This window comes from Phyllostomus discolor, chromosome 2 (genome assembly GCF_004126475.2).
Source record: "Phyllostomus discolor isolate MPI-MPIP mPhyDis1 chromosome 2, mPhyDis1.pri.v3, whole genome shotgun sequence".
Lineage (NCBI taxonomy): Eukaryota > Metazoa > Chordata > Mammalia > Chiroptera > Phyllostomidae > Phyllostomus > Phyllostomus discolor.
The window spans coordinates 141,365,435-141,392,228 of NC_040904.2; the positions used below are offsets into that span (position 1 = coordinate 141,365,435).

General features: G+C 39.6%; 1 protein-coding gene across 1 annotated transcript in view; it reads left to right on the forward strand.

Moving 5' to 3' along the window:
• The first annotated feature begins 16,053 nt into the window (after positions 1–16,053).
• PAWR (pro-apoptotic WT1 regulator) overlaps positions 16,054–26,794 on the forward strand; it is a 115,376-nt gene continuing 104,635 nt past the window's right edge. The window contains exons 1-2 of the mRNA XM_028532312.2: positions 16,054–16,423; positions 16,882–17,558. Coding sequence (XP_028388113.1) covers positions 17,028–17,558 — 531 coding nt within the window. The 5' untranslated portion in view covers positions 16,054–16,423; positions 16,882–17,027. The remainder of the gene's footprint in view (positions 16,424–16,881; positions 17,559–26,794) is intronic.

Below are 26,794 nucleotides of genomic sequence, written 5' to 3' on the forward strand. Positions count from 1 at the left end.
ACACACACGTAATAGAAAATTTGGCAAAGGAAACAGAAAAAAATGGCCTTTAAACATGTGAGGAGACACTCCAAGCATAAAAAGTGAAATGCAAATTAGACTTATAATAACATTTCATGGTTTACTCCTCAGGTAGACAAACATCACAAATTCTGACAACACACTCTGATGGTGATGTGGCCCTAGCATTCACATTGCTGAAAGTCTGTAAATTGGTACTCTTTATAGAGTAATTTGGCAATTTCTGTTAAAATTAAACCTCACAGCTCTGGCTGGTGTGGCTCAGTTGGTTGGAGCATCGTCTGGTGCACCAAAATGTTGTGGGTTCCATCCCTGCTCAGGGTGTGTGCAGGAGGCAAATGAACGATGTTTCTCTCTCACATCGATGATTCTCTCTCTCCTCCTCCCTTCCTGTCTCTAAAAGTAAATACATACATACATATATACATACATAAATTAATCAATTAATTAAATTAAAACCACACAGACCCTTTGAAATGGCCATTTTACCTCTAGGAATTTAACCTACAGAGGTTCTCTTAGGTGTGTCAAATGACATGTGCAAGAATTGCATCACTGTAGCAGCAACACATTAGAAACAATGTAAATGCCTGTTGGTAGGGGACTGATTAAAGAAATTATGGTATGTTCATCTGACAGAATGCTCCTGGACCAGTGAGGAAGGAGGCCTCAATATCTGTCTCTCTGCCTGTCTGTCTCTCCTCCCACCCTCCTTTAGATCTTTGCAGCCACTCTTCAACTTTTACCCTCTCAGCATTCCACTTTATTCTTCTCCATAGCATTTGTGACCGTCTGGCATAATATGTGCATTTCATTGCTTATTTGACTTTTGTCTGTCTTTCCCGTCCCCTTCAACTAGAATGCAAGTTCTATGAAATCAGATGTTTTGCCTATTTTATCACTATCTTCATCACCTAAGAGTGCGTGGCACATGGTAGACACTACATAAGGACTTGTCAAATGAATGAATAAAAATGAATAAATATTAAAAGGTTATTAATAAATATTAAAAATATCCAAAACATTTTTAAGTGAAGAAGGCAAGATACAATAGTATTCTAGTTTTTGGGTAAAAAATTATATACTTACATACATATACATACATAGACACACCCATTCGCATGCATACCCATATGCGACGCATGTGCGTGTATGAGCATGTACACTTGCTGAACCAGAGAATCTCCTGAAGGATCTGCAGTAAGCTGGTATGAGTGGTCGTCCCTGAGAGTGGGAGAGCAGAATTGTACAGCTGGCCACCATAGATGGGAGGGAAACCTGGTTTTTCAGACTTTGCCCTTATACTTTTAAAATATTTTTCTACAAACATGCATTATGTACTCAAAAATATATTTTTTAAAATTGTTGATTTAAGGAATGACCTGAAAGAAGCAGAAACTTCTTGAAAGAGACACAGAAATAATAGCTGGTGGCTCAAGAGGCAAACATGGAGGGCCGGGCATTCCACAGGTCCGAGGGAAGGGGCTTCAGGGAGGTGGGAAGGGTCTGTTGTGTCTTCGGCCCTGAAGGCCTGGATAGCCCCGTCCCTCTGTGTTTACACGCCTGCAAGCTCCTGGAGGGCAGGAGATGTCATTTATCTTTGCACTCCATTGCTTCAACAGTAACTTGAATGGAAGAAGCCTGGCATGCAGTAAGCGAGTGCCCCAACGTTCAGTGAGTGAATACTGTAATCCTTTTCTTCATATAGTTTATATATTGACTTTAAAATTAGGAGAACCCTGGCTGGTAGCTCAGTTGGTTAGAGCATACATCTTTCAAAAAATTTTTTTTTAGCTCTAGTTGGCGTAGCTCAGTGGATTGAGCACGGGCTGGGAACCAAAGTGTCCCAGGTTCGATTCCCAGCCAGGGTACATTCCTGGGTTGCAGGCCATAACCCCCAGCAACCACACATTGATGTTTCTCTCTCTCTCTCTCTCTCTATCTATCTCCCTCCCTTCCCTCCCTAAAAGTAAATAAAATCGTTTAAAAAAAAAAGAATAAATCTATAAAAAAATTTTTTTAATTAGAATTTCTTTTGGAAGGTCAAGGGACTACACCTCTGCTGAGTGGCCTTAGAATATGGTAGTCATTAGTATACTGCAGTTATAGTAGAACTCCCATCAATAAAATTGCCTTGGGGAATTAGACTTTTTAAAAATTCAATGCATGAAATTCGCAGACATATGCAAATTCCCCAGATAGAGGTCTGACCAATAAAACATGAACATAACTAGATTAAAATCATTGGCATATATAAAGAAAGAATGTCCATCAGTAGCAGAGTTAGCAGTCTCCTCAACAAACCAGAGTCAGAATGCAAAGGTCCTCAGGAGAACCATTCCATTCTGTTCAGTTTGGTAGAACTGCCCTTATTTGTGGAGATGAATGTCTGCCTCTCTTAGCAGAGGCCAATAAACACTGGATTCCTCTAAGACACCCCTCCTGTTCACTTTTCATACTTACCAACTGAATTTCCAGTTATGCCTTCTCTCCTATGAAGGTTGGCCTTCTTGGAGAATGCACATTGGTCATGACTTCAACATTCCCATGTTTCTGACCTTGATATTTTTCATTATAAACCAATGACTTTTTGGATCTTAAACATCAGGCAAGTGGCCTACATTAATGTGACTGTGTCCCTCAGATATTAATATGCTCTTCAATTGCTGATGAAATCGGAGTTCTGAGTCCACAAAGCTGAGGATCAAAGGCGGGCTATAGCACAAACACCAAGCAAGGAACACTTCCCCATGCCGAACTGCCCCCACCTCCCAAGTAAAGCCCTGGGAGACAGTTTTAGGACACCCATCCTGCCTGTGTGCCATCTGACAGATATTCATACACAGAGTACCTGCTGTAAGCCAGACACTATGATGCAAAGCCAGAGACTGAAGGGTTTCCTCATGGAGTCCAAGTTATGTGGCTTGTCTTGTCCAGTTGTTCTTAGTCCTAAGAATCGCTGATGAGGAAGCTCTAAAATTTTGATGAAATCAAAACAAATCTTTCACAGAAAAATGCACAGAAACTGAGCTGTTTACCTTCCATTTATTTTATTACATTGAAAATTCTTTGACAAAACTATTGGCTTTATCATTTACTAGCCATGTAACATCAGACAAGTTACTTAATCTGTCTCCATGACTCAATTTCCTTTTTTTAAAAAAATTTTATTGATTTTTAGAGAGAGAGAGGAAGGGGTGAAGAGATAGATAGGGAGAGAGATAGAGATAGCGATAGAGAGGGAGAAACACACTGATTTGTTGTTCCACTTATTTATGTATTCATTGGTTTATTCCAGTAGGTGCCCTGACTGGGGATTGAACTTGCAACCTTGGCATATAGGAGACAATGCTCTAAGCAACTGAGCTACTGGGCCAGGGCTCTGCTCTAATGTTCTGATCTCTGGAAGGGAAGTAATATTAGTGCTATCCTTATCAGACTGTGTAAAGGGTAAAGTAAGGCCTTGTATGTGAAGTGACAGCACAGTAGTTCCTCACTTGTGACAAGCAATAAATTACTGCTATAAATATTACTATGCAAAATATTACCTTCAAAATTTGAATTAAATCCAAATGTCAATGAAATAAAGGGCAACCTTAACGTTACTCCATAGTAAATTCCAATGAAAGGCTACTTTCTATTTGCATAAGAAATTGGTTTATGTCATCCATTTGATTTCAATATTTTTTAAAAGTCAAGAAGTGCTGAAAACATTGGTTCATATAGGTCAAAGAACATACTCCAAGACTTAGATGAATTTATGTGTCATTATCACTGTAAATTAATGGAACCATCTTTGGTGAGGTATACATCATTGAAGCGTTCTATGGGCCCAAATAATGAATTCATGTTTTAAATTTTTAAGAATATATTTTATTGATTATGCTATTACAGTTGTCCCAATTTTTCCCTTTACCCCCTCTATCCAGTATACCCATTCCCTCCAGCAATTCTCCCTAGTTCATGTCCATGGGTCATGCACATAAGTTCTTTGGCTTCTCCATTCCCTATACTGCTCTTAACATCTGCCTGTATATTTTGTACCTACCAACTTGTACTTCTTAATCCCTGTACTTTCCCCCCATTGTCCCCCTTCCCTCTCCCAGCTGATAACCCTCCAAATGATCTCCATATGTATGATTCTGTTCTTGTTCTGCTTGTTTGCTTAGTTTGTTTTTAGATTCCATTGTTGATTTTTGTGAATTTGTTACCATTTTAATGTTCATAGTTTTGATCTTCTTTTCTTATATAGTTCCCTTTAACATTTCATATAATGCCCTGGCTGGCATAGCTCAGTGGGTTGAGCGTGGGCTGGGAACCAAAGTGTCCCAGGTCAATTCCCAGCCAGGGTACATTCCTGGGTTGCAGGCCATAATCCCCAGCAACCGCACATTGATGTTTCTCTTCCTCTCCCTCCCTCCCTCCCTCCCTCCCTCCCTCCCTCCCCTCTCTAAAAATAAATAAATAAAATCTTAAAAAAAAAGATTCAATCACTGTCATTGCTTAATTGGATATGGTAGCGACAGGCAGCCTGAACGCTGGTGTCTTAAAAACAAACAAACAAACAAACAAAAAAAACATTTCATATAATAATGGATTGGTGATTATGAACTCCTTTAGCTTTACCTTGCCTGGGAAGCACTTTATCTGCCTTTCAATTCTAAATGATAGTTTTTCTGTAGAGTAATCTAGGTTGTAGGTCCTTTCTTTTCATCACTTTGAATACTTTTTGCCAGTCCCTTCTCACCTGCAAGGTTTCTTTTGAGAAATCAGCTGAGAGTCTTATGGTAACTCCTTTGTAGGTAACTGTCTGTTTTTCTCTTGCTCCTTTTAAGATTGTCTCTTTACCTACAACCTTTGGCATGATGTGTCTTGGTGTTGTCCTCTTTGGGTGCAACTTGTTTGGGACTCTGTGCTTCCTGGACTTGTGTGTTTGTTTCCTTCACCAAATTAAATAAGTTTTCTTTCATTATTTTTTCAAATGAGTTTTCAATTACTTGCTTTTCCTCTTCTCCTTCTGGCACCCCTATGATTCAGATGTTGGTATGTTTGGAGATGTCCCAGAAGCTCCTTAGCCCATCCTCATCTTTTTTAATTCTTTTTTCTTCTTGCTATTCTGATTGAATGCTGCTTTTTCTTCCTTATGTTTTAATTGTTGACTTGATTCTCAATTTCATTTCCTCCACTGTTGATTCCCTATAGATTTTTCTTTCACTTTTTAAAAAAGATTTTATTTATTTATTTTTAGAGAGGGAAGGGAGGGAGAAAGAGAGAGAGAGAGAGAGAGAGAGACATCAATGTGTGGTTGCTGGGGGCTGTGGCCTGCAACCCAGACATGTGCCCTGACTGAGAATCAAACCTGCGATGCTTTGGTTCGCAGCCCGCGATTTTTCTTCCACTTAATGTAACCTTCATTTCTGCCTGGTCTTTTTTATGCTGTTACAGTATCAATGAGTTCTTTGAGCATCTTGATAACCAGTGTTTTGAACTCTGCATTGATATGATAGGTTGCTCATCTCGATTTCATTTAATTTTTTTTTCTGGAGTTTTGTTTTTTCTTTCATTTGGTCCATATTTCTTTGTCTCTTCAATTCAGCAGCCTCCCTGTGTTTGTTTCTTTGTATTAAGTAGAGCTGCTTTAGCTCTCTGTCTTAGAAAAGGCACCTGTAAATTGTGTGGGGCAGAGCCTTAGGTAATCACCAGGAAGGGGCAACCCATTTCATCAATTCATCATTTTGTGGCTCTGTGTCGGGGGAGGGTTTGGAGAGGGGATAATGCTGCTGCCTGACCTCTGGAGATTTGTCAGGAAGGAAGCTGTTCCCCAGTACTTGTCCTGTTGCCAGTCACTTCACTCTCTTTATGCCAGTTGGACCATTCCAGCCGTTGCCCTCATGCCGAATCCCAGAGGTGGCGAGTCTGAGTAAGTCCTAAAACCTTTGTGGGCCCTTTAATAGGAGTCTCCTGAGAATCCCTGCACTTTCTTCTGTTGCCACAACCCCCACTATTTTTTTCCACTTTTTAAAGATTTTATTTCTTTTTAGAGAGAGGAAGGGAGGGAGAAAGAGAGGGAGAGAAACATTGATGTGCAATAGATATATTGATAGGTTGCCTTTCTCATGCTCCTAACTGGGGACCTGGCCTACAACCCTGGCATGTGTTCTGACTGGGAGTTGAACCAACGACTTTTTGGTTCACAGGCCGGCACTCAACCCACTGAGCCATACCAGCTGGGCCCTCCACTGGCTTTTACAGCTAGAAGTTATGGGGTATTACCTTGTTGGTGCTGGAAATTTTGGGTGGTCTGGTCTGAGTCTAGGATCCCTCTCTCCCATGGTATGCCTCCCAATTTTTATATGCCACACATGAATGTGGGACCACCCAGTCCACCACCTCTCTGCGACTCCTTGCCTCCCTGCACCTCTCCATGCCAATCCATGTCTCCAGCCTCCTATACACCCGGATGAATGTGGCTTCTTTAAAACCTTAGTTGTCAGACTTCCATGAAGCATGATTTTCTGATGAATATGGGTGATATTTGTTTTGTAGTCTAGGTGTGATTTTGCTGTGGTTGCATGAGGAGGTGAAGCATGTTTACCTACACCTCCATCTTGACTAGAAGTCTCATGTTTTAATTTCAAAGTCATCTGAGCAGAAGAAAAATTCAAAAGAATTCTAAGCTGTTTGGGGAATATTGAAGATTTCTGCTTTCAGAGAAACTAATAAAACTTTTTCAGTAGGCCTTGGACCACAGAAAATTCTTCCTCCTCATTGGAAAGTTGGCAATGTCGCTTGCATTTCATCTTCACTTCCTGAAATGGTGGCTGAGCTGCAAGAGTTGGTGGGTTTCTTTTAGCAGCATCCATAATGCTCTGTGTAGGACCTTCAGTCAAAAGATTTACCTAGTATCATCGTGAAAAATATCTATGATGTAACAAAACTGATAATGAATTCTTCCCAGTTAAATTGCTCTGAGAAAGCTTCTTTTTCTCCCTCTCTCACTCTCAATCTCTGACTCTATCCCTTTTGAGCACACATACAACTTATGCATGTAGTTCAATCATATAATTTAACATTTGTTCTTTGGTTCCCAGAAAAAAAAAAGCTGAAGGAATTCATCACCACCAAACCAGTATTACAAGAAATGTTAAAGGGACTTCTCTAAGAAGAAGAAAAACATTTAAAATTTTTTGAATAAGAAAATATTGCAAAGAAAAAAAATGATCACTGACAAAGGTCAACATATAATAAAAGTAGTATGTGAACTAACACTAAAGCTAATACAAAGGTTAAAAGGCAAATGTAAAAATATCACATGTAATTACAACAGTAATTAAGGGATACACACATGCCCAAAAGAAGTAAAAAACAATGGCAAAAACATAAATACGGAGGGTTGAGTAAAAATTGTAGTGACTTTAGAATGTGTTTGAACTTAAGTTACCACCAACTTAAATTAGACTGCTATAAACATAGTTTTGTATACATGAAGCACATGGTAACCACAAACCAAAAATCTATAGGAGATAACAGATAAAATAAAGAAAAAGAAATCCAAACACAACACTACAGAAAATCATCAACATATAAGAGAAGAGAGCAAGAGAACAAAAAAAAAGGAACAGGAAAAAAGGAACAGGAAAAAAAAGGAAGAGGAAAAAGGAAAGAGGAATTAGAAAAACAATCAGAAAACAAATAATAAAATGGCAATAACTATGTACTTATCAATAATTGCTTTAAATGTAAATGGATTAAATGCTCCAATCAGAAGACAAATGGATAAAGAAGCTGTGGTACATAAATACAATGGAATATTAGCCATAAGAAGATGGAAATACTACCATTTGTAACAACAAGGACAGACCCACAGGCTATTATGCTAAGTGATATAAGTTAGACAGAGAAGGGAACATACCATATGATTTCACATTTATGTTCACATTTGTGGAACAAAATAAACAAACACAAAAACAAAGAAACCCATAGATACACAGAACAAACTGATGGTTGCCAAATGGGTGGGTGGTTGGGGCATTGGGTGAAAAAGGTGAAGAGGTTAAGAAGTACAAATTGGTAACTACAGAACAGTCATGGGGATGTAAAGTACACCTTAGAAAAAATTGTCAACAGTATTGTAATAACCATACATGGTGTCAGGGAGGTGCAGTACTTATCGGGGAATCACTTGTAAGTTATACAAATGTATAACCACTATGCTGTGCACCTGAAACTAATGGAATATTGAATGTCAACTGTAATTGAACAATAAAAAAATTGTTAAAGAATTTGTTCTTTGGAAAGTCAGTGGACTCTGCGAATAGACAAGGTTTTTTCCAGTCAAAATTTCTTGAAAAGGTTGAGGTCAGACTAGGCTCTGATACAGTTAATGACCTTCACAACAGTGGACAAGATTCCTTTGAATATTTCTGGCACAGACCAATCAATGCCCATTGATGCTGAGAACAACAAGTCATGACAATGTGTGGGACACTTTCGGCAAAGCAGTCCAACCAAATATGTTACCAAACTTCTGAGGTGCTCCATCTGTGCCCAGAAAACCAAAACTTTCTGTCTACATGAAATTTTCCTTGACAAAGACATTTTTTCACTATTTGGAAAATGACAATGGCTTGTCGAATCTCCAAAAGGGAGTCAGAAAAATTTGAGTATTTTTAAATGGCTCCAGAGTACAAATAAAGAATGATAATGAAGAGCTAGTTACAATGAAAGGCATCACCTGTTTTCTCTAACTCTTTGCCTGTTGAAGGAAGGTGGTCTAGCAGCCAGTTTAGGGACCTGTTTCCAGACATTAGAAGACAGACCAGTGATACTGAAGGGGATGGTGCCTTTGAAATCTGCATGGCTGCAGTTTTCTTCCTTTGCCCCAAGTCATAAATCAGTCAAGTATTTCCAAGGTACATGGGTTCACTAATTTTTCTACAATTTTTGTCCTTTTTTGCTTCACAAAAAAAAAAAAGATAGCTACTCTTTAAGGTTGCCCCAAGATGTGCTGGGCAAGTCCAGTTTTGCTAAAGTTGTAGCCTTTTAACGAACTATAGAAATGATCCCTGAAAGCACAGTCTAAAAGTTGCAGCCTTTTAAAATCAAGTCTTTTCTTATGAAATAATTTATATAAGTCCAGCCATTCCTTAAAAGTAATTTTTAAATTCTAGCATATTTTAAACATGCAAAATTCCAGAAAATAATATGACAAATAGCACAGGTATCCCCCACCTGAGATTTAACAAATGTTAAATATTTTGCAACATTTTCCTTAGATCTCTTTCTTTTTAAAGAAATAAAACATAAATAACAGCAACATTACAGCTCCTTTATCTTTTCTTCATTGTTCTTAGAAATAACGAATAAGATGAATTTGGCATGTTTGTCTTTATGTTAGAAAAGTATGTATTTGTGAAAAAATATATTGTACATTTTAGAAAACGATATGAATCTCACATTTTACATATCTATTTGAACTGTTTTAATGATGTTTCTGAGATGCGGTAAATGTTCCATTGTACTAATAAGCTATAATTTATATATCCACTGCTGCTAACTACAGGTAGTTTTTTCATTATTTCACTATTAAAATTAGTGCTGTGTAGCTGTACCTACAGGGTATTATGCTGCAGGAAATAAGATAAAGACAAATGCCATATAATTTCACTTATTGATAGAATCTAAAAAACAAAATAAATGAACAAGCAGAATAGACAGAGACTTACAGATACAGAGAACATTTTGACTGTCGCCAGATGAGAAGGGTTTGGGAGGACGGTAGAAAAAGTTGAAGGGATTAAGAAGTACAGATTGGTAGTTACAGAACAGGCATGGGGGTGGAAAGTACAGTATAGGGAATATAGTCAATAATATTGCAATAACTATGTATGGTGTCAGATGGGTACTAGATTTATCAGGGTGATCATTTCATAAATTATATAAATGTCTAATCACTGGGTTGTACATGTGAAACTAATATGATAATGTACATCAAGTAGAATTAGAAAAAATTATTAAAAATCAATCTGTGCTGCAATACACATTCATTTCCATGTGTCCCTGTGTACATGTCAGAGTTCCAGTAAGGTAGATACCTAAGACTGCAGTTGCTGGCTTACCAGGGAATCACATCTTCAACCTAACCTTTTGCAGGTAAATTCTCCTTCAGGTAAAAAGAGAAACACTGCCCCTCCCCTGCTTTCAACACTGTGACACTAAATGTCGAGAGGTGGGCAGCTCCTGCTCCAACCAGTTTTCCCACTCTCAGGACCCGGGGACTGGATACCTACCATTCAATGACGACAGTAAGCACCCGGGGTTAGAAGAGGCCTCAGGGAGTCAAGGCTGAGTCCCACAAGGTTGCAACAGGGGCTAAAGATAACTCTTTCAAGAATTTTGATAGTGAACACAAACAAAGAAATAGGACATTGACCAGACTAGATTCTAAAGTCAAGGGTAGTTTTGTTTTGTTTTATTTTGTTTTCCTAAGAGGGTGTAGCAGTCAGAGTAATGGCCTTCATAGAGTTCCAGGCCCTAATTCCTGGGAATTGTGAATATATTAAATTACATGAAAAGGAGAATTAAGGTTGAAGATGGAATTAAGGTTGCTAATCAGTTGACTTTAAAATAGATTATCCTGGATTTTCAGGTGGTCCCAAGGTAATACAAAAGAAAAACCACAGGCCCAAAATGTCATCACTTGTACTGAAAGCCCATGATCCCAAACTTGGATTTAACACTTACCCTAATTGCAGTGTTGACCTTTGCCAGAAATGTAATCTTAACTCCTCTGGAATTCTCTGGTCAGCTGGATGACGTTATCTGTCACAAGGGCCATCTACATTCCCCAAAACCAGAGGCAAACTTCGAGATAAAATCCTTCTTCCTGTTCTCCTGGACCAAAGAAAATATCCTGGCCTAAAAATAACCCTTTCTTTTGCTAATAGCTTCCTTGCCCCACCCTTCTTTTCTATAGAAACCTTAAATTTTGTACAAAGCCCCAAAACACCCTTCTGGTTGCTAGATGGGATGCTCCATGATTTAGGAATCGCTTAATAGAGCCAAATATATCTTCAAATGTGCTCACTCGAATTTAACAGTTATCACAAGGATATTTAAAAGTGGAAAAGGGAGGCAGAAGAGAGAATCATAGGGATTTGTGATTATGGAAGAAAGGTACAGTGAGGACAAAGAGATGGGGCATTGCTTGCTTTGAAAACGAGGCAAGAAGACCATGAGCTGAGGAGTGTGGGTGGCTTCTAGAGGCTGGAAAAGGCAAAGAAATGGATTCTTCCCGAGGGCTTTTAGAAAGGAATGCTGCAGCCCTGCTGGCCCCTTGATTTTAGCTCAGGGTGATTGGTGTTGGACTTCTATCAACAGAACTGTAAGATGATAAAGTGGTATTGTTTAAGACACTAAGTCTGTGGAAATTTGTTACAGTAATAAATAGAAAACTAATACAGAGGGGATTATAAGAGTTCATTTGTATGTTGAAAGGAATGATTTCCTGGAGAAGAAATTGATTATGAATGAGAGGAGAGCAAAGCCCTTCACAGAGGAAACAGAATAGGCGGCAGGACTGCCTTTGAGAGGAGCAGGGAACTTTCAAAGTAAGAAGGCAGAGAGTAGGTCCAGATATAGGAAGGTGGGTACAGTCACCTTAGGAATTTTTATAATGCTTACGGCATATTTCAATTTGTTAACATTTATAATTGAAAAAAAATTTTGATTAGCTCTGGCTGATGTGATGCATTGCACTGAGTGCTAGCCTGTGAACAGAAAGGTCACCAGTTGGATTCCTAGTAAGGTCACATGCCTGGGTTGTGGGCCAGGTTCCTGGTTGGGCACATGAGAGAGGCAACCGATTGATGTGTCTCTCCATCTCTTTCCCCATTCCTTCTCCTCTCTCTAAAAACAAACAAAAAAAATTAAAAAATAAAAATAAAAATAAATTTTTATTATAAATATTTATTTTCTTACCTGTTCTTTTTCTTAAGGAAGATTGTATAGGTGTTGGGCATCACAAAACCTACATCCTTTACTTGATAGGCTATTAATCTGGCAAAGATTACCAGCAATCAAATGAAAAAGGGAAAACTCACAGGCTAAATAACACATAGTTTTGCTGTGGTTTAAAAAAAAGTGCCCTGACTGGTGTGGTTCAGTTGGTTGGGTGTCATCCCACACAGAAAACATGTCACTGGTTCGATTCCCAGTCAGGGCACATGCCTAGGTTGCAGTCAGTGCCAGGTTGGGGCGTGAAGGACAGGCAACCAATTAATATTTCTCTCTCACATTGATGTTTCTCTCCCTCTCTTGCTCCCTCCCTTCCTCTCTCTCTAAAATAAGTAAAATCTTAAAAAAAAAAACCCTCCAGTAACAAAAGAGAAATAGAGCTATTTTTAATATTAATGTTCCTAGATTTTTAATAATAGGAACATTATGTAATATAATAGTCCACATCTTCAAAACAGTCTACAGAAAATACATTTCATAGAGCTCTTTCTAATAGTGCCAATTAATAAGGGGCTTAGGATTTCATTCAATGAGAAGGAAAATAAGATGTAGTGGTTGCTACTAATCTGGCTTCATCACAGATTAGATTTCAAAGTATTTGGAAATCCGCAAAACTGATGGATTGGACTCCTGTTAAACTTTACAGACAAGAACACATTTTATCTCTACTCCCTCAAGTAACTTCACTAAAACAAAAGTAAAGTGATAAACCAATAACAACAAAGAGGGTGGGAGATGAGAAGAAAATTTTGGACGATGAAAGATGGAAAATAGGTAGACTTCAGCAGAGCAGAGAAAGGTGAATTCTAACCACCTGCAGGAGGCAAAATGAAAACAGGTAATTCTTTTTACCTTGAGGAACCCTAAAAAGAAAGTTCAGATATTGGAGGCGATAGCACATACTTCTGAAAGGGAGCAAAGGTTGGGGGTGAAAACTGAACTAGTTGAAAATCAACCTAAGGAAAAATTAGATTCTTGAATTTGTTCTTCAAGGCTCAGTAGCAAGGAGGTTGTTGAGAGGAGAAAAGTCTGAGTGTAAATATGTGACTGGTATATAGAAAAACAAGCCAACAATACAAAAAAAATGCAAGTTTTAATTGTGGAAAAAATAGATAGCTGTACAACAAGAAAATAGATGTTAAAAACCAAAAGAAATGCAGTTATAGTACATTGCATGGCTCAGCTGTGAACAATATTTAAATCATCATAACACTACGAACATTTACTGTTTATTTAATAAAAATCATGATATATCAGAGTTTAGCAGTAAGGAAAGTGTATGTGTGGTTAGGGTAAAAGAGCTAAAATTTCTTCTGTATTAGGAGCTCACTAAAGATGTCTAAAAATAGTAAAATGAATAAGTAGATACTAGTTAAGGACATTAAAATAAATATGAAGATCTATACAAGCGGAAAGGGTAGGTTGCTGTCTTTTGCTATAATCCTGGTAGAACATTAAGTTAAGATTTAACATTTAGAATAAATTTCACTGTGACATATTAAAAGGAATATATTTGTTTTGTTAGCATCATATTTCCCTTTATTATTAAGGCAAGTGAGTCATCAAAATTAGTTATTTTAGGCTAGCTCAGGGCTTCTCAACTGGGAAATGTTTTGCCCCCCTCCCTGTACCCCCTGAACATTTGGCAAAGTTACAACCAGGGCTGAGGGGCAGATATCGGCATCTAATACATAGAAGTTAAGGATGCTGCTAAACATCTTACAATGGACAACTCCCCAAATGAAGAATTATCCAGTCCCTAATATCAATAGTGATGTGGTTGAGAAACCAAGCTCTGAGTCTCTGAAGATTATTTCATCAGAACACTATATACTTAAAGATTGATGATATGCAAACATTTTGCAATTTAGGACTGACTCAGCTATATATCTTGGTGCAATGTTGGAAGCAGTCTGGCTGTGAAATACATGTTTGGGGATGTTGAGAATGGTAAGGTAAAGACAAAGGTATAATACATGATAACAATAATAATATACAGTGCTTTGTACCTCAATAATCTCTTTCATCCATGGTTCCTAGGATACTTTATAGACTAGTAATAACTACTTTGGTACTAACGTATTACCTTTTATCTAAGGATCTCAAGCACTTTCACAACACTCTCACAACGTAGGAAGTATTATTATCCCCATTTTATATGCAAGTAAACAGAGGCACAAATGTTAAGCAACTCACTCAAAGCCACGCAAGTCAATAATATCCAGCATTCTTGACACAGAGCCTATTAATATTAAGAGAACTGGTCTAAGCGATGCAGTAACAAATTAATGTGGCATAAGTATTATCCTAGTTCATTTAGCCAATTGGTTTCAAGTTTATATTTCATATTCAGTACCTTATGTTTTTGCCTAAGTCCCTCCAAACCCCCCAACATCTTAAAGACCCAGGACTCTAACTGCTTGATAATAAAAGGGACTTTAGTTACTGAGTGCCTTTCTTTTTTTTTTTTTTAAGATTTTATTTATTTTTAAAGAGAGGTGAAAGGAGGGAGAAAGAGAAGGAGAGAAACATCAATGTGTGGTTGCCTCTTGTGTGCCCCCCACTGGCCCACAACCCAGGCATGTGCCCTGACTGGGAATTGAGCCAGTGACCCCTTGGTTCAGAGGCCAGCACTTGGTTCACTGAGCCACACCAGCCAGGGGACTGAGTGCCTTTCTTAAATCAAGCACACTTAACACACCTTGTCCATTCTTATAACAGCTTTAAAAATATATGCTGTTATTGCTGATTTTTATAGTAAAGAAAGTTTCAGAGAATTTAAACAACATGCCTGAGACCTTTCAGCTACTTATGTTTGTATCCAGGCACACTATATTCTCTTTCCACTGTATCCTGCAGCCCCTCCAAGCATATTACTGTGAATCTGGTTAATGCCCAACCCTTAGTCTCCTCTCCTAAAACTCAGAAAGCAAATTAATGAATCTGTAATGAAAAATTTCAGGGGGTGCACCAAGGTTGGTACCAGCCAGGCTCAGCCTTTTATATCCATTCCCAAGGAAGTCCTCTAATTTTCTAAGGATTTTTCCAGAGCTCCCTCCTGGTTCCTCATATATTCACCCCAACAGCCAGACCAAAGCCTGAATCTGTGTGTCTTTCCCTGTGAGAAATAAATAGCAAGTGAATCACCTTCTCCTGTTCTCATTCCTGTGGCAGGCGCACACTGACTGCCCACCCACCATGTGTCACCTGGGCAAAAGAGGCATACTGAATAGGAAGAAAGATTGATGTTAGGTAAGAGTGTGACTCAGTGCTCACCTGCTTTTCACAAAATGGTGACCTTACATTTGTATCCTAAGACTGTGATGTGCCCTAGCATTCCTTGGATACAGTGAGCTCAGGCTCCTCAGGTCCCTGTCAGCTGCAGCCCTCCCTGATCCAGAAATCTAAGCTGATTTGCACCTGAGGATAAGATTTACTCTGGGGCGCGTTAAGAAAAATAAAAGACAATCACGACCCCAGCTCATATTAAATGAACTTCAATGCAGCGTTCGTACTTTGGTAGGGTGCTTTTGCTGCTAAATTCACTATCTGGAAAGAGGAGGTGTAGAGACAGGGTTAAGAAGAAAACTCCAAATATGATTAAGATAGCCCACATGGTCGAAATGTTTTTAATTTTCTCTAGTAAGCGTAAGATAATCGTAAATCCTTGATAATTCGCTGTCAATTTAAGCCCTTCCTTTTAGGTAACCCTTTTACCGGAAGACTACAAACTTTTCTTACAAGGAGAGTGCTGGGTTTCAGTTCTTTCTGTTCTCTACCTGCCATCCTAAGCATATCTGAAAAGGGGCAGCGAAGAGGAACCGGGACGCAAGCATGTTTTCCCGTTCTGGCTAGCCAGGCCCTGAATCATCCCAAGTTGATTGCACTTTCCCCCTCAGCCAGCAGCATTCGAGACTTTCCCTCAAAGATTTGTCTTGTACTTAAAAGGAAGAGTGGTGGGAGAAGGGAGAGGCGGAGAAGAGAAACGGGGTGAAGGGCGCGGAGGGCCGTTCCCGCCCCAGTCGGAGGCGCCCAGGAGGCCAGACACCGCGAGGCTGCGAGCCCAGGAATGTGCCATCCGGGCAGCGGGCTGGCCCCGGCGCCGCGCACCTGAGCGCCGGGGGCGGGGCGGAGACGGGCAAGACCCCCCTCCCACCTAGCGCCGCGCCCCTCCGCGCCGTCTCGGCCCTTTCCGCCCGCGCTTCGGCGTCTCTCGGCTCCCCTCCCGCCCCTCGCTGCCTCCCTCCCTCCTCCCCCTCTCCCAGCTAGCCCGGTAGAGAGCTGGGACCTCCAGGCGGCGAGTTGGCTGCGGCGCCTTTAGCGCGCCTCTTCGGCTCACCTGGGCGCCGGTTCTAGCCCCGCGCCTCGTCCCCCAAACTTCTCCCAGGTAAGGGGTTGTCACACGCGCACCGGTTCCTTTCCGAATTGACTGGACAGCTTGTGTCTAAGCGTCCCCTTTCCTCCGAGAGCCGTTCCCAAGGAATGGGCTATCGGCGGCGACCCCGGACGGGCAGTGTCCGGACCGAGGGGCTGGAGAGGAGACGGGCCGACAGGTGGCGGGGTCTGGCCCGGGTCTACAGACCACCGCAGGCCGGGACCCCGGTGCGGTTGGGGCGAGGGCCATCCCTTTCTCCTCCCCTGGAGGGGCGGCTAGCGTCCCGGCCCGCCGTGGAGGTGCGTCGGGGAAACTTTGCAAGTCGGGGACTCGGCCGCCACTCGCCTGCGGGGACAAGTGGGCGCACGTTGGGTCCGGGGGCCCGGAGGGGCGCAGCCGCGGGGCAGTCCCTCGGGCCGCGTGAGGACCATACGCTTCCCTTCCCCGCCCCCTTTTGTGTTTCCATTCAGACCCAGAGCTGCTGGGGGAGTCGCGGCCGCTCCGCGCCTGGGGGTCGTTCGCGCGTACCCTCGGGGCCGCGGGAAGGAAGAGGCGGCGGCGGCCTGAGCCGGGGTGGGCGTCCTGAGGTGTGAGCCCGGCCGGCCCCGGTGGGAATATGGCGACCGGTGGCTACCGGACCAGCAGCAGCAGCGGCGGCGGCGGTGGCGGCGGCAGCACCACAGACTTCCTGGAGGAGTGGAAGGCGAAGCGCGAGAAGCTCCGCGCCAAGCAGAACACCCCGGGCCCGGCCGCCCAGGGCGTGGGCACTTGCGAAACTGCCGGAAAGCCCCCGCCGGGGTCTCTGGGCACCTCGGGGGCCGCCACGGCCAATGAGCTCAACAACAACCTCCCGGGCAGCGCGGCCGCACCTGCCACCCCCGGGGGTGTGAACTACACGGTGGCCCCCGCGGTGCTGTCCCGGGCGGCCCCGGGCCCGCGGCGGCCCGAGGACGAGACCCCCGCCGGCGCCGCCTGCACCTCCTCTGGAGCACCGCCGGCCGGGGGCGACGAGGAGGAGGGGGACGGCGCCCGGGAGAAAGGCAAGAGCTCGGGTCCCAGTGCCCGGAAAGGCAAGGGGCAGATCGAGAAGAGGAAGCTGCGGGAGAAGCGGCGCTCCACCGGCGTGGTCAACATCCCCGCGGCAGAGGTGAGCCGGGCGAGGACTGCAGCCTCACCTGGAGGTGGAGGTGGAGGCTGCTGTCTCCTTGTGTTTCCTCCTGGGAGCTCTCGGGTCTCCTGGGTTCCGAGTTTTCCCACTGTAGCTCGTACCACTTACCCTTTAAGGGTGGCAGAGGGTGATGGAGTTTTACTCTGAACAAATGCTTCTTGGGAAGTTCCCAGAACCCAAAGCAGGGCACGTGCTTTTCAGGCTAAGGTCTCAGACCCAGGATACATTTTTACAGTGGTGGAAAGACAACTACTGGCTCCAGAACTTGCTCACTTAGACCTCTTTTTTTAATGCTTGATCAGTTAGAAAAATTGATTAATGGCGATGATGACATACTCTAGTTTCCCACGTGTGTGTCTCAAATTATCAGATTGTTTATCTCCTCTTCTCAACAGTGTTTAATAGCACCTGTAAAGGAAACGTGGCCTAAGCATTATCCGAGACACCTTTATTTTTCATTGAACCCAAGATGAGTATATCCACATAAATATATGCCCTATTTCATCTATTTCATGTGTAACCTAGACTGGAAATACTGTTCTTCAATGCGCACACAGACTTTTTTCCTGAGTGGTATTTAGGACAGTAGGAACGCTGTAGGAACTCAAAATTTTTGATGAGATGACCTCTCCTTTATTTAAGTATTTGGCTCTGTGTATTCTAGAAAACATTTGTGGTAGGGTTGGGTTTTGTTTGTTTGTTTTTGAGCAGTGTCAAAACATTTCTGCAGGCAATAGCACCTTCCTATTAGAGTGACTGGTGAAAGATTTTTACTTAGTGTATGGCTGCACCACACTTTACCCTCAACAAAACGATCTTAAACAAGTTTTGGTTACTTTAATAGTAGCTCACCAGTTTTGGGAAGTGATTCCACAACCTTGTTTCATCCAAAGTAGTTTTTCCATCTTTTTCTCATTGGCTCATTGTTTTACTACCTTTTTTTTTTTTTAACTTCTGGTCTTCAGTTGCTTCACTGTGACACCAAGAAAATAATAAGAATTTACTAACTTTAATTGTGGTTCAAGTAAAAGCATTGGCAGACATACCCAGTTTTTAAGTCTTAATATAATTTCTGTACCTGGAAAATCAGTTTTTCTTTGAAGAGTATATTTTTATGAGTGTTTCAGAGAGATTTTTATCAGCCAGCAAAAACTGTCCACTGTGGTTTGCTACTTGCACAAAAGATCTGTTATTCATTAAATTGCTTTAGAAGGAATTCATAAGTGTGGTAATCAAATTTCTAAGGTTATTTTTATTTGTTTAGTTAAAAATATGAAGATTAAGGGGAAACTGAAGACAAGGCTTTGGAAAAACTTCATTCCTCAACTTTATTTTTAAAAGTAGCTGAGGGTCCAAATAAAGGAATTTGTCATTTTTAATCTTTTGCTCATTATTCATGTGACAGGAGTCTTATTTTGGGAAATATATTGGCAGATGTTAAACTTCAGTATTTGGCTGCTTGTGCTAACATTGTTATTTCTTAAATACCTTTTTGTTTTTGTTTTTTAACAAGGGTAATGTTTACTAGGGGAAATAAGTATGGTGTATTTTGTGAGATCCTAAGAAACATCCTTTGTTTAACATTTCTGCTTTGGGTAGGGAACATAGTGCTGAGAATGTAGATGACTCCCCACTACAATTGAGTGTAATACTCTGGAATGTTTTTCATTTGGGTGTTGGCAACTCCTAAATTTAATCTTCCTTAAAAACAAACAACCCAGGTTACCATTTTTTTGTCTGTGGAATTTGAACCTTTTTTATTGAATAGGGAATTGAGGACTGCTTGCTTTTTGTGGTTACTATGGCTCTGTTTCATGATGTAGGACCCAACAAAACATGGTCATGTTTTACCATTGTATCTAATTAGCAGGCGTGCTTCTTGAGTGCCTCCTCCCCATATTTTCAGGGTTTTTTTTTAAACGACTTAAGCCAGATTATTTTAGTAGTGGTAGAATAGATGGCTCAAAACTTTGAAAGTGAACCTTTTGCTATATCTTTTTCTTTTTAGAATTGTGTGCCATTCATTTCTGTTAGTTTCAATATTCACAAGGCCCATTGCTGTGGAGCTTCTTGTGTAATACTACTTGTATCACTCCTGTTTTAAAAAGTCATATAATATTTATAGAATTTTCAGGTACGAAAATACTGTAAAAGCAGAACATCACCAACCTGTCAATTTTCAAAAGTAGACTTGTATTATTTTTAATGTTGAGTAAGACTTATTCTTAGACCCTATTCCTGACCAAGTTTATAGTAGATTAGCATGTAAATTGTGTGTTTATTATAGTGGTTAATGAACAGTAAGTTCCTTCAAGAAGTATTTATTAAATGTGTGTGGCACATGCATTGTGACTTTCATTAACTTATTTTACTAATTACTGACTACTATAAAACTATTATAAAGGTACCTGAGAACAGCTAAAGGACCCAAAAGCAGCTATGAGGTAGTTTTAGGAAGGAAGCAGGTCAAAACCTGAAAGTGGTGAATGGGGGTAAAATACTGAGTTGATACTGCATGTGGTGACTGTAATAAAAAGTGAAAATATGTAGATGAGATAAACTTTAGTTCTCATTTACAAAGTTAGAGATATTTTCAAAACTTTTTAAAACATTTTAATTTTTTTTGAGGGAATAGCCTGGATTGGATATTGGATGTGACATAATTCCTGCCAATAATTATTGCATATGCTTATTAAATCAGTCAGTTGTTTACTACATGTTTGTCTTCATGGTACTATTGTAAAACAAGGTACTTGTTTTCTGTGGAGAAAATAAGGAGAGTAATGAGCAAGAGTATATCCAGGAAGAAGGCTAAGTTAACAGTCTAAAAGCCATCTTAATGCTTATAAGTAATTGTTTATTAGAAATATTGTGTGTTTAAAGGGGACAAGATGATTGGGCTGAGAGGCTACTGAGGATGAAGGTCTGGAGCTCAGGATTATATTTCTTTAACCTATGTATTCACGCATATACACATACATAGCTGTTTGTATGAATATAGTATTTTAAATGCCAGAGTTCAGGGTTCTTAACTGTTGCTGAACATTAATATCGTGCGAGGATCTTAAAAAAATACTCCCCTCTTCCTTCCTGACCCCCTTATGATTTAGCCTGTCTGGGATGGATCCCAAGCAATGATATTTTGATAAGCTCTCCATGTGATTCTGAGGTGAGTCAGGGTTAAGAACTACTGGGCTGCTGTCTGGGGTACAGAAATGAAGAGGACATAGGCCTTCTACAAGGGGCTCTCAAATAATATAGGCAGTTATGCTAAGTACATTGTAAAGTACTGCCTATTTCTTGATCAGGGTACCTAACTCAGGGAGGAGGGTGATAGTTGAGGAAGGCTTGCTAGGTGGTTATATAACCCTGTTTATAGAGTGCTTCTAAAAGTTACTGCTATTTATTAGGTTTGCATGAATGGGTTAATGGAGATAGTTACCATAGAAAATAAACTTTTAATAGGTAGGACTCAAATGACACCGAGATTTTGATTCAACTAGAAAAGTTAACATTGAATCTCATTGATTTCCTATTGGTTGACTGAAGTATTTTATGTGTTGTCCTAATTAATGTTCACAAGTAATCCAATGTGGTAGTTACATTACTCTTTTTATCCCCATTTCCGGAGGAGAAAATGGAGGCCTAGAGAGTTCAAATGACTCAAGCACATGGAATGTGAGTAAAGGATAGAGCAGTGTTGGTGTGTGTGTGTGTGTGTGTGTGTGTATCTAGGGAATGGGGAGTTTTAAAGAATTAACCTGCTTTACATTATTTAGCTTATTTCCCTAGACTTTTTAAATAACTTTTTTTTTAGAGGTTATCTTAAACCATTTAAACATCTAAATGGGGAAAACAGTGCAAGTAGGGAATTGAAAAGAACTTTAGGTCAAATTTGTAAGTTCAGTAATTGCTTCTGACCCTCTACAGTTTGCTTGGGAAAAATTTGAATACCAGACCATCAGCAAAATAGAAACCTGTTTTTGGCTAGCAGTCAGAAAATGTGGCTGTTTGATTTTCACTTAAGTGACATGTTGCTTCTCTGTCAAGGTGGGGTTTTAATTTATTTTTTAATTCTCTACTGGGGATGGATTTTATTGATTTTAGGGAAAGAGAGAGAGAAAACACTGGTTGCCTTCAAAGTGCACCCTGACCAGGAATTGAACCTGTGCAACTTTTCGGTTCATGGATGAACCAGATCCACACAGGCTAGGGCTGTCAAGGTGGGGTTTTAACACTCACTCCATTGTTTGAAGGAGCATTTGATATATAGAATGCATTTTTAAGTGAACAAAATTTGTCATAATCATTCAGCATATTTTTGAACGTTATGTAGGACAAGTTCTACTTAGTAAACCTTATAAATCCAAGTAGATTAGATAAAGAACTGCCTTTTGGTATGTCTCTTATATAGTAGACTGTTTACCTTTCTATGTGATGAGTCAGGGGAAGGACTAATAATGACTCAGAGTTGGGAAAATTGAACTTGTGAGTAGGATAGATACAACAAAAAATGAGGCTGCTTAATATGATATTAAGCTAGACTCTCCTAGATGTTTGAGTTCATTGATGAAGTAAATTGAATTTTAATATTACATTGATTTGTAATGAGTTGTTTAAGGTGAGGTGCTTTTTCCCATAAAAATAATAATTATGTAATTAAAGTAGATGACATTTATGGTATGCTTATTTAGTACTAGGCACTGTTCTAAGCACTTGACATACGTTGGTGCAACAACCCTATGGGAAAATGGGGCAGAAAGGGTAAGTTACTTACTTGCCTGAGGTCATGTATATGGTAAGAAGCAGAGAAGAGATAGTCTGCCTTCAAAGCCTGATGCTTAATAGCCATCTTACTATATTTTAGTGTATTATATACTGTATACTTAATTAAGAAATACACCTGGCTGGCGTAGCTCAGTGGATTGAGCGCAGCTGCGAACCAAAGTGTCGCAGGTTCGATTCCCACTCAGGGTACATGCCTGGGTTGCAGGCCATGACTCCCCAGCAACTGCACATTGATGTTTCTCACTGTCTCTCTTTCTCCCTCCCTTCCCTCTCTAAGAACAAATAAAATCTTAAAAAAAAAGAAATATAAAGATTATCTTAGTAAAGTAAAAAATATGAATATATTGTTATAGAATTTAAAAATAGCTCTTATAAAAGACAGATGAAGTAGGATTTATTGGAAAAATTTGAGCAAATAAACATAAACATTGGCATTAAAATTCTTATTTAAAATCATTATTAAACCAGTGGCCTGATTTATACTCTTCATTATTTCTACATTGGTTTTTAGCATCTGTGATGTAGGCCAGAAAATAATTATGCTACTTAATGCTGATATATCTTTTTAAAAAAAGATTTTATTTATTTTTTTAGAGTGGGAAAAAGGGAAGAGAAACTTCAGTGTGTAGTTGCCTCTTGTGTGCCCCCTACTGGGGATCTGGCCTGCAACCCAGACATGTGCCATAAACTGGGAATCAAACCTGCGACCCTTTGCAGGCTGACACTTAGCCACTGAGCCACACCAGCCAGGGCTGATATGATATCTTGTAAGTTTAAAATTGTTGGAAAATATTAGAGTTTGGAAGTTTCTACGTGTTTTTTTTCTTTTTAAAAAAGATGTAACCCGGGCTGGTGTGGCTCAGTGGCTGAGTGCTGGCCTGAGAACCAAAGGGTTGCTGGTTGATTCCCAGTCAAGGCACATGTTTGGGTTGTGGGCCAGGTCCCCAGTAGGGGGTGTGCAACAGGCAACCACACATGGATGTTTCTCTCTCTCCTTTACCCTCTCTCTAAAAATAAATAAAATCTTTAGAAAATAAAATAAAGAATGAGATAATCACATATCATAAAATTCACCCTTTTAAAGTGTTTGAAGGTTTTTAGTACATTCACAAAGTTGTGCTCTTAAGTGCTTTTATAGTTTCATTTCAATTTTTCATTATGTTCCTAGAACCTGAGGTACCTAAGTTTTAGTTCCCCTCTCAATAAAGAGCAACAGTTTTCAAACCATGAGAAGCTAGTAAATTAAAATAATTTAATCAGTTTTTCCTTTATTTCACAGAGAAAATGAAATTAATGGTAGAATCTACTTAGTTTTAAGATTCTTAAAACTTGGTCACCTACTGGTTTGTACTGGAGTTTAGTATAAGGTATTTAATTTAACTGGATGTAATATTTCAATTTATTTAAAATTGTACATATCTTTCATGGAGATCCACAAAGTTTTGCTGTCTCAACCAGCGATTTCCAGCCTTTTTTATCTCATGGCACACATTAATTACTAAAATTCTGTGACACACCAAAAATATATTTTTTGCTGATCTAACAAAAAGTAGGTAAAGTTTTGATTGAGTTACTGAAAAATAATAGTGGTAGTAATTATTTACCCTTTTTGCTCCAAAGTGACTTTTTAAGAAACAGGTGCCTATACTTGTATATAAGGATTTGTGGTACCCAGAATTAACCAATCAGATGCAACCTTCTTATGTGAGGTGACCAATAAGATACAACTCTGTTATATGCCCTGTGTATGTGGATCAAGACTGTATTCATACTGCAGTGCTGTTGTTGTGTTGGCTGTTACACTATTGTTATTTGCCAGTCTAAGGGAAAAGAGGTCAGTGCCCCCAACTAAATGGTCAGGTGTTGCATGTTGTAAAAATTCTTGCTGCACTCTGGTTGAAAATCGCTGTTCTAAATGTTTGGGAACTTTGATTCAGAGTACAGATGGAATTTTAGACCACTAACAGTATTAGTATGTTATGTATGTTACTTAGATCAGTGTCCTAAAAGCGGTGTCTGGGTGGGGCAGGTACCACCTGTACCAGTATTTATTAAATACTGATTGTTTACATAAAATGCTCATGTCTGAGATTTCATCTCAGTCTGGGGATGGGTAAGGGTTACCTGAGATTGCATTTTAACATATTCTTGAGTAATTCTTTTAAACACTAAATTTTGGGAGGAATTGATGTGCCTTGTACTGGTTTACTGACATCTCAAATGAAATGGATACTGATTATCCAACAGGATTGTTACATGAATCAAACAAAATATTTGTAAAACATTCTAAAAATGACCAAATGATAGCCCTGGCTGGGAAGTTCAGTTGGTTGGAGTGTCGTTTTGTGCACCAAAAGGTTGTGGATTTTATCCCTGGTCAGGGCACATACCTAGGTTGTGGGTTCGATCCCTGATCTGGGTGTATATGGGAGGCAACAAATTGATGCTTCTTTCTCAGATTGATGTTTCTGTTGCTATCTTTTTTTGTTTTTCTTTTTTTTTGTTTGTTTTTTTTGTTTGTTTTTATGTCTGTTATCTTTCTCTTGCCCTTCTGCTCTCTAAAATCAATAAATGTATCCTCAGGTGAGGATTAAAAAAAATGACCAAGTGATAAATTGTAGTTAGTGTATTAGGTTACATTGATAACTGGTTGTTGATGTCTAATGGAAATTTCTTATTGGGATGTTAAGCATTCTCATTTTTACCTTTTAGTTAAACTTTATAGATAATTTTTTTTAAAGATGATTTTATTTATTTATTTTTAGAGAGGGAAGGGAGGGAGAAAGAGAGAGAGAGAGAAACATCAATGTGTGGTTGCTGGGGGCTGTGGCCTGCAACCCAGGCATGTGACCTGACTGGGAATCGAACCTGTGATGCTTTGGTTCGCAGCCCGTGCTCAATCCGCTGAGCTACGCCAGCCAGGGCTACTTTATAGATAATATTAATAGACAGTATGAGCTACTTGGAAATTCAAAATACCTTATAAACATTTATGTAATTCATATATTTAATATGAAATGTTACCTGCCTTGCTTCTTGTTCAGAATTTGTTGGAAACTTAGACTACTAAACTAAGCCTCTGACACTTACTGTATAATTTTGAACTTTATTTTCACTCATTTTCATTTTTATATATCTTTAAGGGAAAGTATATAATTACATTTATAAATATATTTACTAATTAGCAGTTAAACTCTTAAGACAGGTTTTGTCTATCTTATCAGAATATGTGTTTTGAAGTGCAAGGTTTTTTTCCTTTTGTTTACTACTTCCACACATTAGGCCTATAGGTGTCCTTCACTAGCCAATTGATTCTTAACATGTTTGTGCCCTGACTGGGTAGCTCAGTTGGTTACAGCATTGTCCCTATATGCCAAGGTTAGGTTCAGTCTCCATCCAGTTAGGGTACATACAAGAAACAACCAGTGAGTCCATAAAAGGTTGGAATAAGGAGTCAGTGTTTCTCTCTCTCTTCCCCTCACTCTCTACTAAAAAAAAAAAGAGTTTGGTTATTGCTGAGGCAACTTTCAGTTCTAATCCAAGGCATCTGTGCTGATAGCTGTATACCTGTTGGTATAGAATAAAACCTCAGGCATCCATGACATTCTCTTTATGTTACTTAAAAATTCACTAGGTGACATGTATTAATGAAATTATAAGAATATTTAATTTCTAAAAGCAGCAAGAATATTTACTTCCAAAATAGAAACAGCTCCAATAAGTTCAAAACTTAGTATGTGAGTTAGCTAATAAATATTTATTCTGTGATAGTTTTTAGAAATTTTCTTTACTAAATTTTTATTGGTCACAGTGTACATTTTTTTAAAAAGAATTTTTTTAATTTTTTAATTATAGTTGGCATACAATATTATATTAGTTTCAGGTGTGCAACATAGTGATTAGACATTTGTATAACTTATGAAGTGATCCCCCAGTAAGTCTAGTACTTATCTGACACCGTACATAGTTACTACAGTATTATTAACTATATTCTCTATGCTGTATTTTACATCCCTGTGACTATTTTTATAACTGGCAATTTGTATATCTTAACTTTTCCCCCCTTTCACTTCTCTTCCCAACTTCCCTCTCATCTGGCAACCATCAAAATATTCTCAGTATTTTCCTGGCTGGTGTGGCTCAGTGGATTGAGCGCTGGCCTGTGAACCAAAGGGTTGCCAGTTCGATTCTCAGGGCACATGCTTGGGTTGCATGCTAGGTCCCCAGTGGGGGACTCGTGAGAGGCAACCACCTATTGATGTTTCTCTCTCTCTCTCTTTCTCCTTCCCTTCCCCTCTCTCTAAGCATAAATAAAATCTAAAACAAAATTCATCAAATTATTTTCATCCTTCATTTTGTTTATATGATTTACACATTAATTGATTTGTGGAGATTGGACAAATCTTGCCTCCCAGGAATAGGTTCCA